The sequence below is a fragment of the Oreochromis aureus genome, linkage group 1 (assembly GCF_013358895.1).
Source record: "Oreochromis aureus strain Israel breed Guangdong linkage group 1, ZZ_aureus, whole genome shotgun sequence".
Classification (NCBI taxonomy): Eukaryota; Metazoa; Chordata; class Actinopteri; order Cichliformes; family Cichlidae; genus Oreochromis; species Oreochromis aureus.
Genome location: NC_052942.1, coordinates 41,559,085 through 41,576,310, shown reverse-complemented (window position 1 = coordinate 41,576,310; position 17,226 = coordinate 41,559,085). Strand labels below are relative to the sequence as shown.

General features: G+C 41.9%; 1 protein-coding gene across 1 annotated transcript; it reads left to right on the top strand.

Annotated features, from left to right (window-relative positions):
• The first annotated feature begins 4,500 nt into the window (after nt 1–4,500).
• LOC120440855 (E3 SUMO-protein ligase ZBED1-like) lies at nt 4,501–8,175 on the top strand. The gene is made up of 3 exons (XM_039614266.1): nt 4,501–5,695; nt 6,423–6,646; nt 6,791–8,175. The coding sequence occupies exons 1-3, from the start codon at nt 4,624–4,626 to the stop codon at nt 7,577–7,579; spliced, it is 2,085 nt and encodes a 694-aa protein (XP_039470200.1). The 5' UTR covers nt 4,501–4,623; the 3' UTR covers nt 7,580–8,175.
• Nucleotides 8,176–17,226: the final 9,051 nt, after the last annotated feature.

The window sequence follows — 17,226 nt, the reverse complement described above, 5'->3', positions numbered from 1 at the left end:
TCCTGTTCCGTCTGGCGAGCTTTTGACTGTGAGTCAGGGACTGAAATGTAATCTTTGGGTTGGCGGCGTGCTCGGACTCCCCAGAGTGTTTCCACACCAAAACCTTAAAGTCTGCTAGGGTAATCTTTTATTCCAGAGGCCCGAGCTGTTTCTCAGCTCCAGAGATGGTGGAGCACTTTAAACCAGGCTGACTAATGTCACAGCTGTGAGATTACTCCATTGCAGCCCATCCACAAAACCGGGACGCTACCACTACAAAGCATGGGCAGAAAAGCAGGGGCTTTGTTTGAGATGCTCACTATATGGATTTTCATATTAAGAGTCTCTAATAATAAATCAACACCATCGTATTAAACACCGTTTTCTCCTCTGAAAGCCGCTTAATGAATTTAATGTGTACTAAAAGACCAAACAGCGCAGTCTGAGCGCATCACCTTTATTGTGCTTAACGACAGCTTCTCCAAACTTTTCTGTTCCCCTCCTGCTGGTGGAACATCACGAGGAGCTCGTTTTATACCCCATAAATCTGTTTACCTCCTTTATGAAGCATCTTTTTAGGAAGAGACTATTTTACCTGCGAATGAAGAGAGTTACTTCTGAATATTTATTTCTGTGGTGTTACGAGTGTGCGAGTCGACCTGGAACGGAGCCGGGACGAGGTGTTTGAGGTCACGTTGATTTCTCGGGAGAAATGCTCTCGACGGGCTTTTGTAACGAGGAAACACGATTGTTCCGTGCTGCCACTGTGATTTATGTTCAGACAACAAATCACTGAGCCTCAAACATCATGACGCTGTGCACGCCGTGCACTCGGTGACAGTGAGTGGCACAATTTAAATAGATATGCGACTTATCTTTGCTGCTGATACAAGGAAATGTGGAGGATTTCTGCTGCGGAAAGCTGCCGGCTGTTTAATGAGGACAAAATTACATCTTCAGCCAAATAAAAAAAAAAAAAAAAAAAAAATCTTCAGCCAAATCAAACATTCTCTTTAGTCACTCTGAGCTGTCCGGGCTATTGATATTCAATAACAAAAATAGCAATAACCACAGAGGCTTGTGGACCGTACAGGTGTGAGCAGGTAAAGTCAGGGCTCGATTCAGACCCGCTTCCACTGAGACAAGCAGACAACCTTTTTGCAGAGAGTTTCAGCCTGAGACTACAAACCTCCACCAAAGCTCAACGCTGTCTTCTGTCAGTGTGATGTGCACTCGTGAAGGTACAACACCAAATGTTCTCACGATTATGGTACAACAAAAATCAGCCGACTGTTTAGATTCTTTTTTCTGGGATTAACGGAAAGAAAAGAAGAATCAGCTGATTCCAGATTCACTGACGCGTAAAGCGGGTTTTAGTCTCAGCTTACCTGAGGTTACATATGTGCTGGTTAAGAGACACCGGACACGCCAGAGGAAGCAGAGCATGATGGTCCAGTATAGTGTCCTGTTGTTTCTCTTGTTTCTCCTACAACAGCGTGACCTTTGTTAGGTTCAGTAACACCCTCCTCCCACTGCCTGGCTCAGCGATATAAGGACACATTTAATCAAGATAGGATTGCTCTATTAGGAAGGGAGACTGTCTCATGCTACATGTAGATAACCTTGTGTTATTAGCTCCCTGATGGCCAATCAATACAGCACTTCCTAGCTGCTGAGGATGAACCAAGTCCCTCACCTAGATAATCATCTCTTACTGTCTGAAGCCGAATAATTGGGGGCCTCTCAATCCCAGCATTGTTGACAGGAGTGCTTTGCATATTAAAAACACTGCACTAACAGTCTATCGCTCTGAACAGAGCATAAACATGCATATACATAATATTTGGAGATAATTGAGCTGGGATGCATTCCCGAACCCAGAGGAACCAAAATAGCTCGATAAAACGAGGCCGGGATGTATGGAAGGACTGCTGTTTACGACTGTCTCAGGAAGACAAGTGCAGCAGAGAGCCGAGTCTCTGAAGGCTGTTTCTCTGTGGAGTGGAGACATCATCTTCCCACTGAGCAGCTGGTCCCCAGCCGGTGGGACTGACATGGATGATGAGGACGGTGATGATGTTTAAACGAAACGCTCCCTGTCCATCTGTCCAAGCTTTTACTGCTTTTCTGTGTTCCTCGTGTGACCGCAGTCTTGGGTTACCCATTTCCTGTTCTACTCATAATACCCTGTGATGTCACGTATTCAAACAATGAAGAGCGGCAGTGAAGTAAAGAAGCTGCCTTCAGAGCTGCCATACTTACTTCTCTCAGTGAGACTCTTTAATTACAGCGATCAGTGACGCAAACATCCAAATGCATTCAGGGAGATCACAGAGGCACCCTACCAGAACACCACTGAATATAACCCAAAGACGAGTCTCTCTGCTGAGGTGCTTATGGGAAAAGGCGTTAGAGAAGCTCAAACAGAACAGATGTTTTGATCCTTCCAGCTGTTTTTGTTAAACTCATCAAAGAAATAATTTTCTCCCAGGCAAGAAATTAAATTCCCCCACGGTGTGTCTCTTTTTGTACCGTCTCCCTCCCCTCACCCCCAAACAATGGCCACCCCTCCCTGAGCCTGGTTCTGCTGGAGGTTTCTTCCTGTTAAAGGGGAGTTCTTCCTTCCCTCTGTCACTAAGTGCTTTCTCATTGGGGGGTTCGTCTCTGTATTATTGTAGAGCAACAGTATAAAGCACCTTGAGGTGACTGTTGTTGTGATTTGGCACTATATAAATAAAACTCAATTTAATTGAAATGTGGCCACTGACATATTACTTCTCTGTGTTATATGAGTCAAAGGTATATTGACAAAATGGTGATGGGGAACCAGCCGGATATAGTAGTGGTGGACAAGCCGAGGAAGACAGCCGTAGTGATAGATGTAGTGATACCGAAAGACAGAACCATCAGGAAGAAGGAACACGAGAAACTGGAGAAATACCAAGGGCTCAGAGAAGAGCTCGAGAAGATGTGCAGGGTGAAGGTAACAGTGGTTCCAGTGGTAATCAGAGCACTAGGTGCAGTGACTCCCAACCTAGCCGAGTGGCTCCAGCAGATCCCAAGAACAACATCGGAGACCTCTGTCCAGAGAGCGCAGTCCTAGGAACAGCTAAGATACTGCAGAACCCTCAAGCTCCCAGACCTCTGGTAGAGGACCCGAGCTTGAAGGACAATAGGCCGCCCACAAGGGTGACAGGGGAATTTACTTTTTTTTATATGTGGCACTATGATAAAGATAAATACATGAAAATATTAGCCCCCCATTTTATTTTTATCCTTAAAGTCACTTTCTTAGTAAAGACTACTGTTAATGTCTATTGTGCTGTAATATAAGTTTCGCCAGCAGAGGGCGCTCAGTGTCTTACGCATCAGTAGCTGACAGCTCAGTAGAAGAAGTGTGGTCAGTATGTGTTGAGGCAGCCTACAGCCCGCACACCGAGTAGCTCCTGTTAACCTGCCTTCTCTGTTTTTTACAGGTAAGCTGGGTTGAAAATAATATATAAGTTATAGACAAAAGTAGCAATCAATCATAAACGTCTTACAGTGTAACAGATGTCAGGCTAAAGAGGGAATTCACGAGTTTGAGGGTTTGTAAAAATGAATCACCACCAGATGTCTGCAAAAATGGCGGACTCACAGTCAGTGGCGGTGGCGGTAATGAACCGGAGAACTGTTTCACGTGTTTGTGAGTTAAAAGGATATAAGCGAACTACTGAGGGATGCACGTGACGAAAGTGAAAGCATGAGCTTATGGCCAAAACCTTTTTTGAACAGTGTCAATGTATGGAAACGGAAATGCTAAGCTAAGTGTAGAGTCAGGCTAAGCAATGGAGCACACATATGTTACTATACCTGCACTAATCCAGTTAATAGACTGTGCTGAAAGTCTAAGTCTGCAGAGCCGCACTGTATATTTTTTTGGCAGTCTGAAAAAATGTAAATCGCTTTATGTTATTTTCATTAAGAGCAAATACTGTAGAAATATATTAAAATGCATTTATTTGTACTGAATCTAGTTTGATAAATGTAGTTCAGATTAATAAATGAATAAATAAATTGGATAAAACAGTAGTTAAAAACAGTTTTAAGCTGTAGTCAGGGTTCATGATGGTATTGGTCCGTACAGTAAAATGATTTTTGTGATTCAGTCGGTTCATGAAAGTGATATAAAACTGTATAAATATAGAGAAGGTAATGTTGTTGGAACTGGTTCAGTACTACTGTGGTGTTGTTTTACAGTGCAAGTGTAAAACTGTGCAGAAGGAGTGTTGTCAGTACGTGATGAGGCAGCGTACTGTTAACCTGCCGTTTCTGTTTTTTACAGTTTCTGTAAAAATAAATATGTTGCACTGGAGATGAGTTGGCCCATCGTTTTCCACAGTGTAACATATATATATATATATATATATATATATATATGTGTATATAAATACTGTTGGCGTCCTATTCCCGTATTGTTTTTCAAACAGGCACTCATTCTGCAGTGGAGAGTTTCCTCGTGTGTGGGTCACACGTGGTTCAGGTTCTGGGTTTGATGAACTTCCTCTCGCTAAGACAGACATCCAGCAGTTGGTTTCACAAACTTAGCTCACAGATCAGCTTAGGGCTGGGCGATATATCAAAAATTTATCGTTACCGAAATTTATGACTCTCATCGACGTCATTTTGCCCATGTCGGTAAATTCGGTATTTAAAAAAAAAAAAGAAAAGGCATGTGCAGGTTGGCGATGTTCATGTCCCTTTAAGACGCTGTGCTACGTTACAGACTTGACGGGGTGGAGTCACATGACTCTACTACCTGTAACAAGACGAGACACGGGTGAACAAATGGAGGACGATTTAAATGTTGAAGGAGCAGCGACGGAGGTAGAGCTGGTGGAGGAGGAAGAGGAGACGCTTGTTAACAAAAAAAATGCATCATCAATCGTTTGGCAACATTTTGGATTCAACAAGGATGATATTGATCAAAAAATTGTTAAATGTAAACTCTGCAAAAAGACTGTTGCGTCAAGTCAAGGTAACACAACCAACCTCTTCCACCACCTGCAGCACAACCATGTGATTCAATTCGAAGACATAAAAAAAGCTCAAAGCGAGAAGAGATTAGGAGGACCAGCAAAAACGTCTTCCTCCACCAGGCAGCGGTCAATAACCGAAGCATTTGCTAGTACTCAACTATATGAGCGAACTTCAAAAAGATGGCAAGAAATCACAAATGCTATAGGCTACCACATAGCAAAAGACATGGCTCCTATTGCTACAGTGGAACGCAACGGGTTCAGACACTTCATGAAAATAATTGACAAGAGATACGAACTCCCATCACGAAAATATTTTTCAAAAACTATCATTCCCAGCATGTACAGCACAGAGAGGGAAAAGGTTGCTGCTGAATTGAGATACGTTAAGCACGTTGCAGCCACATCCGATCTCTGGTCCAGCCGCACAATGGAGCCGTATATTAGTCTCACAGTTCATTACATCGACAACAAATGGGAGCTGCGTACCAGAGTGCTCGAGACGGCCTATTTTCCATCTGATCACACGGGGGAGATGGTTGGACAGGGGTTGAGAGCGATGCTGTCTGCATGGGACATCAGTGAAGAGGACCTTGTTGCTATAACAACTGACAACGGCCCAAATATTGTGAAAGCTGTCAAGCTCAATAAATGGACACGGGTGCAATGTTTTGGGCACAGGCTGCACCTGGCAATCGGTAAGTGTGTACATCTTAATATATTTGGGTGGTGACATCTGGTGTGTTTTAAAGTGACTTTAATTCTGTGCGTCATATTCAAAATTGAAAGTATTAATGTTTGAATAATGTTTATATAGGCATAAAAATACTTAAGACTGCTGAGCAGCAGTGTATCCAGAAAGTTTTTACAGAAGACTTATTGTGAGCCAGTGTTGATCATGTTGTGCTGTGAAATGTAGCAAAATACATGATTTTTAAAATGTTTTATTACTGTGCCAACCCTTTTTAATTTTGTAAATATGGTCTGAGAGGTCTTATTTAATTCTACCTTTATTTTGCTTGCTTTATTTGAGAATTAGACCATGAATTGGGGTGATGTTGGGTGTGAAGATTTGGATAGATATTTAAAATTTATGACTTTTTTCAGTTTTTATTTTCAAGACTTTTTTTTTTTATAACTTGGCAGTCCCTTTGTAATTTTTCAAATTTTGGTAGAAGTGAGAAGTGTTATTGTTGCATTCAAGTACATCCAATAAAGGTAAATGTAATATTTTTAGTAGCTAAAATCTGATGAGGAATACTTCATTTTATTTTTTCTAGTTTAGTTCAGTTTTTCCCCTGAAAAAGTTCTGTGGTCAGTGGAGGTTTACATGGCAGTTAAATGACTACAACAATTTTTTCAAACATTAAGAATTTTTCCTATTCTTAATGTTTGCATGTGTGTGCTTTTGCTTGTTTGTTTCAGAAAACACCCTGAAAAATCACCCCCCTGTGGAACGGGCAACGAAGACCTGCAAAAAGATTGTTAGTACCTTTTCCTACAGCTGGAAAAAGAAGAAGGCATTACGGAAGGCACAACAAGAGATGAACCTACCAATGCACAAGCTCAAAACGGCATGTCCAACCAGATGGGGATCCATGCAGATGATGACAGCACGGATCCTTGAGCAGAAAAATGCCATCACCCAGGTAGGTTAAATGATCCTTCATTATCTATTTTATTGTGTGCATTCAGGTAATGCATTTAGCCTTTATTGTGATTGCTCTGATCTACCATTTAAGATGAAATAAATAATATAATTAAATTAAAATAATAAATAATTATTATTACAGGTCCTCACTGATGACAGAGCATCAAGACATCTTGTTCCGACGTGGTCAGACCTGGATGTCTTGGAGGCAGTCAACAAAGCTCTTGCTCCATTGGTAGAGTTTACGGACGCCCTGTCAGGGGAAGAGTATGTCACCATCTCATCTGTGAAGCCTGTCCTACACATCCTCCATTCACGAGTGCTGGCTGAGGAAGAAGACGATGTGACGCTGACCAAAACCATAAAATCTGAAATCCTTGCATACCTTGACGACAAGTTTTCAGATCCTCCCACTGTAGAGCTTTTGGACACAGCCAGCTTTGTTGACCCCAGATTCAAAGCTGCATATATTTCTGCCGACCGTGTTACTACCATTCAAGAGAAAGTGAAAATGGAGATGAAGTCAGCAGCTGCAGTCCACCCAGAAAGTACAGCAGAGAGCACAGAGCCTCAGCCTTCTACATCATCCGAAGAAAAAAAGCGAAAGAGATCACTGGGAAGGTTTTTCAAAGAAAGTGAGACTCTCTCTTCAACTGCACCCACTGTGTCACCTGAGCAAGCAATAGAAGCTGAGCTGAGCAGCTATTCAGTGTGTCCTGTCCAGGACAGTGAGGAAAATCCACTAGATTGGTGGAGAAAGCATCAAGTAAACTTTCCCACTCTAAGTAAAAAGTATCTTTGCATCCCAGCCACCAGCTCCCCATCCGAGCGGGTTTTCAGTTCTGGAGAAAACATTGTGACATGCCTCAGATCCTGCCTGAAACCTGACATGGTCAATATGCTTGTGTTTCTTAGCAAGAACCTGGAGTAAACACTACTCAGGTAAACATCTACAACAGTAGTTTGATTGAACCGCTCAGGATACCAAGTCTGCTGCTGCCCCTTTTTGAAGTGCCCTGTTCAAGCCCTGCCTAATTTTAACTATCAGTGTTCTATTGAAGTTTTTTGCACACAGCACTATTTAATGTTTTTGTTTAAGAGTTTATAGTTTTCACTAGTCACATGGCAGTGCTTAGTATTTATTATAGTTTTTTCTGTGTTCAATTGACATTTGTGTTTGTGACATTATTTGTTTACAAGTTATAGTACCTCAAGGCCTTGTGATAGGCCTTTGTCCATGATGGCATTACATTTGCACAATCATTGTTTACTTTGTGAATAGCCAATGTGAAACATATTTATTATTAAACTATTTTGTTTACAAGGGATACACATTTTTTAGAGAGCATGGTTACATATTGTATCCTACACTTTTTATTTTGTTCAGTTAATAAATCTTAACCACTAAAAGTACTTACTACTATTGTCTTCATTTATTTTCAGTGACATTTTACAGTCCTTTAAAGTGGTAATAATATAATTGCAATGAATAGGTCTAGGGGGAATAATATTATCAAAATAACTGGAGGAACTATGCTGCCTGCCACAGCCCCATCAAATGAAAAAAAAAAAAAACATTTTTTTTTGGCACTTGGGGTGGTTATCGTCCATTTATCGTTATCGAGGTTAACTGCTCAATTTATCGTGATATTGATTTTAGGCCATATCGCCCAGCCCTAGATCAGCTTTTTCATTTAAGACTTTCAACTAAAGTTAAAGCATTTCTTTCCATTGAAGCCTCTGAGAGAGACATCCATGCTGTTGTTACATCTAGACTGCATTACTGCAACTAGTTATATGTTGGATTGAGCCAAACACGACTGCACCTGCTAGACTCGGGAAACGTGGTCATGTTCTTAAGATATGATTGGGTACGACTGGCTTTAAATTTTTATTATTTACTGTTTTTTTGTCTTTAATTGGTCATTCTTGTTTGTTAATGAGCTTACTGGTCAGTATCTGTTGTGTTTGAATGTGGTGTACAAATAAACTGTGGAACTATTTCACAATATTTTGCAAACACTTTCACTCAAAGACTCACAAAGCACTCAGAATTCATGTTTAATTATGTTGAAATGGCGTCTTTACTTCAGAAAACGACAGCATGCCTGCGCTCTCAGCTTAGTTTGTACATAAAGCAATAGAGGTGACATCACTACCATCGAGAAGTCCACCGTGCACTAAAAAAAACACCACCACACTGATCATCGTCAGCGTGTTAACCAGCACTCCCACACCTACACAATACGTGATGTCCTGCACGTGCTTTCTGGTTTTACCTGATAAAACTCCAACAAAGCATCTTTAAAATGAACTTGTGGAAATAAATCTGAATTCCTACCATCTCCGTTCGGTGGTCCGTGATGCACTCACAGCTCCCTGCGGTGTGGCAAAGCCAGCAGACATATCAGGACACCAGAAGTGAAAGTTCAGACACAGAGTTTTAAAACTGAAGGACTGCTGGTAACCCGGTGCTGCCACCGACCTCTTTTGTCTAGACGGAAGGTTTCTGGAGGTCGCTCGGTGGGTCTCTGTGGAATCAGACGTTGGCAGGCGGGGTAAATTTTATATAGCTGTCATGTCTCTTGTCTCTGCCTCCCATGGTGATGCTGAGGGCATGAATGTTTGTGCCAGTCTTACAAGGGCAGCATCAAACTGCTGTGTGAGTGTCAGAGTGAGAGGAGGGCTGCTCTAATATCCAAACATATGGAGATAACTGCCAGAAGTGACAGTCAGCCCAGCTCCCACCCACGGGAGCTGCTGTTCCTGGGGCACGACTGTGGCTGAGCACCAAGGGACTCGAAGCAAAGCCCTCCACTTGGAGGGGTTGGGGGGGACACTGTCATTGCTGGGTCAGTGGAGGAGGAGGACTCCGTGGAGCGAGGTTCAGTACAGAGCACTCAGGGGATGATTCACATGGAGCACAGAAGCTCCGTACAGCACGGACATTATAAACTAAAGCATCAGCTGCTTTTGGAGTGTGTGAAATGTTTGCCCCATAGGCTGAGGTCGAACTTTAAAGAGCCTCAAAAACCAGCAGGGAGCAAAATTTCAGTTTAAAGACCCGTAGACCCCCCACTGCACAGCTTCCTGCCAACAGAAACTGATTTTAAAAAATCCCAAAACAACTGAAATTAAAATTTGTAAAATTCAGTTTTGTTTGTATACCGCTAAATCACAAGCACAGTCGTTCCCTGCATACTGTAAACACAACCAAAGGCATCATAGGAATTCTCTGAGGCATGCTAACCAAACAGGAAATGCTGTTTCCTACACAGGATTTGGAGGCCTTCAGTCTTGGCTCTGCCATGGTGTCCTGTAAAGAGTTTTAGGACAGTGATGGAGCTTCTTTGTAAGATCCCAAAAGATGCAGGAATAAGTAGTAGGATTTAAGAGTGTAATGACGGACTGAAACAGAAGATGGCAGCACTGCATGTACAAGGATGCCAGCTGCCGTTAAACCCCAAAGAAGAAAAAGCTGTGTCCCAGAATTCATAGCGCGGCCCTGCTCAGTTTTCAACAATGGCGGCAGCTAGTTAGTTTTAATATCACTCTTATTATTCTTTCTGGTTCACAAAATAAACGTTTAACATATTTTCAGGCGAGAACGTAGCTGTGTTAACCTCAAATATCTGCTCAGTTTATCAAGACATCACATATTTTCAAAAGCGCTCCGACGTTTTCGGTTTAAAGACCCGTAGACCCCCCACTGCACAGCTTCCTGCCAACAGAAACTGATTTTAAAAAATCCCAAAACAACTGAAATTAAAATTTGTAAAATTCAGTTTTGTTTGTATACCGCTAAATCACAAGCACAGTCGTTCCCTGCATACTGTAAACACAACCAAAGGCATCATAGGAATTCTCTGAGGCATGCTAACCAAACAGGAAATGCTGTTTCCTACACAGGATTTGGAGGCCTTCAGTCTTGGCTCTGCCATGGTGTCCTGTAAAGAGTTTTAGGACAGTGATGGAGCTTCTGTCAGAGTCCTTAGTGGAACAAACTGCTTTGAGGATGATGTAAGCGTCGTTGTGCAGCAGCGATGTTGAACCTGCTGTAGATATCAAGTACTGTGAAAGTGAATGTGACCTCTGTGACCCCGGGCTGGTTTCTGTGTGAACATCAGTCACACCACATGTCTGGAGGTCACTGTGGGTGTGTTTGAACTGGGTCACAGCTAGAGCTGGGCGATAGAACGATAACGATATGTACTGCGAAATAACTTTTTCTCGATAGAAAAATTAAACTATTGCGATAGACCTCATCTCTCTCTTGCTCTCTTAAAAAAAGAAAAGAAGAACAGCCAATCCAAATTAAGTAGCGCAGAGCCGAACCAATCACAGCCGCAGCGTCACGTCACGTGACTTGTTACGTACAGCACAAGTGCCAAGCAACACATGTGTAGTTGTTTGGGAAGCAGCCAGCCGCCGTGCCGCCCCGGTAATGGAGGAAATGAGTGTGCCAACTAGAGAAAAATCAACCGAGAGCGTGGGTGACCAGGTTACCGAAGAGAAAACAAATGATGGTTCCAATGCCGGAGAGATTGTCGAACGGAAGGGCCATAGAAGTTCCGTAGTGCGAAGGTATTTCGTAGTGATGTGTCGGTCGCGAACCGGATTTTTGACGTGAGCCGGCTCCTTATCGCGAGCCGTGGGGTTTTTCTTTCTTTCTTTCTCTCACCCTCTCTCTCGCACTTTTTTTCCGCTTCACTCCGCACGCGAGCCTTGTGCTTTGCGCTGGGAAGAGGGGGGAGGGGCGGTAGTTACACTCGCAGTAGCACAGGAACAGAGCAGGAGGGAGAGAGAGAGAAAGAGAGCCAGGGACAACAACGTGACATTAGAAAGGTATAGTAATCATCCACAACTATTTTCAGTTGCGGATGATAAAGGATTCAGAAAGTTCAGAAAGCTATACAACAAGGAGAGAGTGAAAATTTCCTTTTAGTTCTCAGTTTATTTGATATTGACAAAAGTTTAATTTTGTCTGTTCTTCTGTAAAACAAACTAAGATTTATTTTTAGAATTAATATTTTGTTTCTAAGTGGAATTGACAATTTAGTGGTCTGTTTTGTTTGTTCTATTTTGAAACTTAAATGCGTTAGCGGCTGCCTTTTGTGTAGTTTGCAATAGGGCTGCCACGATTAGTCGACTAGTCACGATTACGTCGACTATTAAAATCGTCGACGACTAATTTGATAGTCGACACGTCGTTTGAAGCTTTGTAAGATCCCAAAAGATGCAGGAATAAGTAGTAGGATTTAAGAGTGTAATGACGGACTGAAACAGAAGATGGCAGCACTGCATGTACAAGGATGCCAGCTGCCGTTAAACCCCAAAGAAGAAAAAGCTGTGTCCCAGAATTCATAGCGCGGCCCTGCTCAGTTTTCAACAATGGCGGCAGCTAGTTAGTTTTAATATCACTCTTATTAATCTTTCTGGTTCACAAAATAAACGTTTAACATATTTTCAGGCGAGAACGTAGCTGTGTTAACCTCAAATATCTGCTCAGTTTATCAAGACATCACATATTTTCAAAAGCGCTCCGACGTTTTCGGAGACGTCTGTTACCCACCAGCTCGATAGCTAGCCGGGGTTGAAGGCTCACTAGAGCCGGTGAGAACACCGGACCGGAAAATCGTTTTCAAACCCACCCGTCTTTTCGCTTCTCAGGTTAAACATGATATATAAGTCACTTAGATAACTTAAAAATGATATTGTTTGGCTTTTTTTAGTATTTTATTTGTTCCTGAGTAAATCGGTTTGGCTGAGTTTAAAGTTATAGTTTTTACACAGCTGAATAAACGTCAAGCAGACAACTGATTATCAGAAGTGTGAGATGCTCGAGAACATACTCCGGTGTCCTGTTATATTTTAGATAGCAAGGAGCAGACGGCTGAGTTTATTAAACTCCACCGAAACAATCCGCAAATGTCATTAAAATTTAATAAACTATCATCTTGTCTTTATTTTTAGTTAGCACATACCTTAAACACTTAAAGCTGTAAGCTAATGATAGTTATATAAGAGCAGATGCATGCTGGTGAAGTAAGCTGTACATTTTACATCCAATGGATGCATGATCTGATTAGTCGACTAGTCGCAAAAATAATCGGTGACTAGTCGACTATCAAAATAATTGTTTGTGGCAGCCCTAGTTTGCAATATTTGCCTTTATTTATCTGAAAAAGTCTCATGTTCCTTAAGTACATCTAGCCTGTTGAACTTATTATGGGAAATAAATATTAAAATCAAGACAAGCTGCTGATTATTTCACATTTTACTTGTGAGCAACGGCACATTTAAATTTACCAAATATAGTTATTTGGCTTATATCATAATATATATCGTTATCGCCTGAAATGAAAAAAACATATCGTGATATGAAAAAATCTTATATCGCCCAGCTCTAGTCACAGCATAGTTGCCAGCTTCCTGCATTAAAACTGCTATTAAGCTAAGCTAAAGCTAATCTTTGGCCCATAATGAGTGTCTGTAACTTTGTTCATTTTTACACAAACTGCCACGTGACAACACTACTGAGAAAGTAAGAGGATGATAAGATGTACGAGTCACAGTGAAGACGGCGTTCCTCCTTCAGTGCTATTAGACACCGATTCTCTGAAACTCTTTCTACTTGGACATTTTCCCTCATGTGTTGTTTGTTTTTCTGAGACTTCCCTCCAAACTTTCTTGTTGCCGTCCCCTTAGACCAGGGGTGCCCAATCCCAGTCCTCGAGAGCTACTGCCCTGCAGCTTTTAGATGCGTCCTTGTTCCAGCACACCTGAATCAAATGAATGGCTCGTTATCAGGCCTTTGCCAGACTTGATGGCATGCCGAATTGGTAATCCAACTATTTGGTTCAGCTGTGTTGGAGTAGGGATGCATCTAAAAGCTGCAGGACAGTAGCTCTCGAGGACTGGGATTGGGCACCCCTGCCTTAGACTGAGTACGATTCCCATCGTCAGACCATTCGGTAATTATTAAGGATGCAAACTAACCTGAACCATGTTAGCCAAGTCTTCACCTGTTCTGTAGGGGTGGCTGGAGGTCAGGAGGTTGAGCAGGTCTACTAATCTAAATTGATTCAAAGTATCTTTGAGCAACATACCACACCCCAAACAGCTTTTTTAAGCATTCATTGGAGTGTGAATGTTAGGTAGAAAGCACTCAGACATAGAAGCAGTGCTCGGGTGAATGTTTTTCAAAGCACAGAGTGCTCCTGCAAAACAGAAGAGAACTATATAGGAAGCAGTTCATTTTCACTGCAGGTCTCTGGTTTTCCGTTAGTGTGTCGCTGGTTTGCATTTGCACACATGTGCACCGGCACTGATGTGGGGTTCCTTCAAATGCGGTCGAAGGTGTGTTCTAAGGCTTCATTGGCTTTATAGTTTTCATTTTAACTGTCCACCTCTGGCTTTGGTAAGATGATGAGTGATGACGGTCCGGCTGTGTTAAGTTAACTTACGACTGACGTTTAATTCATTTCCATTGTTCTGGTAATTGTGTCTGTTTACTTGTTTGATGTATCTAGTTAAGCTAAAACTGGACTCATTCATGTTTCCACGTGAAGCACATATCAGGAAACAGATGATTGTTCACTGCTCTGTTGTGATACTGGTGCAGTCCAGCATCACTCAGGCTTTTTACTGGAGAGCTGGCAGCAGATTTATTATGGTGGCCTGGTGGGATATCACATTCACACAGCCAAAGATATGTACTGATATTAAGATAACTTACTAACAGCATAAACGACGATTCAGGCGTGTAGACATCTAACCCGAATCTTTGGAAGTGCGTCAGGTGACCATCAGCTGACATCATCCCATCCAGAATGGTTGAGATATTAAAATATTCTATGAATATTTTACATTTGAACTGGTGGTCAACGTTCCACAACCCTGCTCTCTGTGTGACGTCAGGTGTGAGATGCAGCTCGATGTCAGAGCTGAGGCTGCTCCTTCAGCTCCTCCGGGACGTTCAGTAAACGGCGCGAGTGCTTTCAGGTGGCGGGATGGATGTGTGCGGCTGAGCATGCGTGCGTCCGGTCTGTGTGCAGATGATATTGACGGTATAGTGACAGCATGTTGATTATCCAGCCTGTGGGAGGCTGGGGCCTGTCTGGACGTCAGATGGGAGTCACAGCACAGAGGAGTGATGAGACAATCATACGCAGAGGGAGAGGAGGGCACGTGTCAGGGCCAGAGGACGAAGGCTATCAGCTGTCTGTCTCAGCTGACACGCACACAGTGCCATCCTGATCAGATTAGCTGCAGTGACACTCGAACATGAACTTCAGGAACAGCCTGTAGCACCCCCGGTTCTCGTGTGATGTGTTAAAGATGAAGATTACAGCGTGGCTCTCCCGCAGATCTATTCAGGCTTTGTATATTTATCAGCTCGTCGTTCTGTTTCACAGCCTCTGCTCGGTATCAGTTCCTCCTGTGTTTAATGTAATGATGCACATCGAGCCCCCTTACAGACAGGAGCTCTGCGATGCCTATATATCCGTTCTTTTTTTAATGTCGCCCCCCATCAGGGTTAAAATCTGCTGAAATGAGCATCTTCTATTATTTGTATAATGTTTAATTATGCATTAGGTTGTGGTGGGTGCATTAGAAGTTTCAAGTAAAATCCTCATTAAATTTGCATAAGTGACAACGTTTAAATGAGTACAAATACATAGGCTGAAGTCCATTTAGTACCCATACATGAAAGGGCCCGCATTAGTTTTATTCATTTCATTTTCAAAGTTCTAAAACTTGAGGTAAACATACCCAAACAGATTCAATCTGACCTGAAAGTTCCATAAGAAGACCTTCAATATTAATAATAGACCTTAATGGGCTTATAATGAAGTTGAATTGATGGATTAATTTAAACTAATTAAAAGTCCTGCACCTCTACTTCAACAAGCTTCCTCCAATGGAAGCTTTCCAGCCCGTGAGGACATTTAATGAGGGTAAAATGTACATAGAGTATTTTTTATTTATATTTGTGTTGTTCAGCTTTAAAAGATAATTTAAACAGGAAATGGTGAGACGATGAATGCTGGAACTGAACATTGAAGAACATCTCATTTTGATGTCATGTACATGTTTTGAAATTTTGTTAAAAGAGGAAATAAAGACTGTAAACATTTTGTAATGCTACAAAATCTCCATCCATTCAGGTTAATTAGTGAAATAATTGGGTCTGATAAGAGCCAATCAGGTTCTCGGGTAGCACTGAATAAAAAACAGACCTGACCGTTTTTTGGAAATCACTGCGCGTGCTCGACAACACCTCTATCAACTCCAACATGCACAGGAATAACTGAGGACACCTCCACCCTCTCTGAGCTTGAGCCCAACCCTCACTGCGGATGAAAACCTTGAACAGATCTTACAAATATTAGTGTGTCCTCTGTTAATGAAAAACGTGATCATTTGTAGTCAAGTAAAAGTGTGGATGGTGTTAAACTGAACCGGGTCTGTAAGCAGCTTGAAAAAGCCCGCTCTAACACTGGATTCACATTTTAAACTTTCTTACTAAAAGAGTTTAACAGGTCCTCGTTAGCTGTCCAGTAGGATTGATTGTTTCTCTTATGTTTGCTGACAGCTGCAGGACTTTTTATGAGAGCAAATTAATAGTTGGGTTTTCTGATGTCCTCTTGTCCTTGCTGTCCCTGTCCGTGGTCCTGACACACCTGAGTTTGTGAAATGGTTTGGTGATAACTACCTGCACCTAACTGTGTCAACAACAAAAGGACTGATCATTGACTTTAGATGCTGTAACACCGTAACACTGTAACGCCAAGTATAAAGCCGGTGTATTGACGGCATGGACGTACAGATCCTGCAGTCTTACAGATATCTCAGCACGATCTTTCACCACTAACTCAAGTTGACTGTGAACATGAAGACCATCGTAAAATGGAGTAAGCAGAGAATATATTTGTCAAGGTCGTTGAAATCTTTTAATTTTAATGTAATATCTAATGTTTTTAATTTATTGAAAGTCTTTCAACATTTTCTCTCTTCTGCTGGTTTAATGTTTCATCTGTTAAGGATAGAAACTCCCAGCATTGTTACACCTGCTCTAAAATCATGGGCTCAGGCACAAAGACCTGTGATCATGCTGATCAAGAAGGTCAAACACATTATTAACCATCCTGACCTGTTTTATCATCGCACAATGTAGCTCTGTTGACAAAATGACACATCCTTGCATCAAATGCAAACACTTTCAGATCAGGGGGAACACACTAGTCTACTTTATATAAAACACTGCAGTCCTTGATTGTCATTGTTTATTCAGAAGGCATATTTGCAGGAGACACATTTTCAAACAACCAAAAAAGCAAATAGGCCTACTCAATATTGTACATTGCAGTACCATGAAGTCAGATAAAGCAAAAAAAACCAAACATAATACAGTAATAGAAAAAACACTATACTGTAAACACAAAAAATCATGACAATTGTGCATACGTGGGCTCATGGATCCCGCCGTCTGTTGGGGTCTGGCCACAGGACCTCATCAACATCGCAAGCAATGTCTTCTCCTGCTAGGCACCGGGGAAAATATCCCCTTGCATG

Bases quoted from the DNA above. Each gene is read 5' to 3' on its own strand.
- LOC120440855 (XM_039614266.1), top strand. From the start codon at position 4,624: ATGACTCTCATCGACGTCATTTTGCCCATGTCGGTAAATTCGGTATTT. The intron at 5,696-6,422 runs GTAAGTGTGTAC...TGTTTGTTTCAG, and splicing joins CAGGCTGCACCTGGCAATCG to AAAACACCCTGAAAAATCAC. The intron at 6,647-6,790 runs GTAGGTTAAATG...TTATTATTACAG, and splicing joins AGAAAAATGCCATCACCCAG to GTCCTCACTGATGACAGAGC.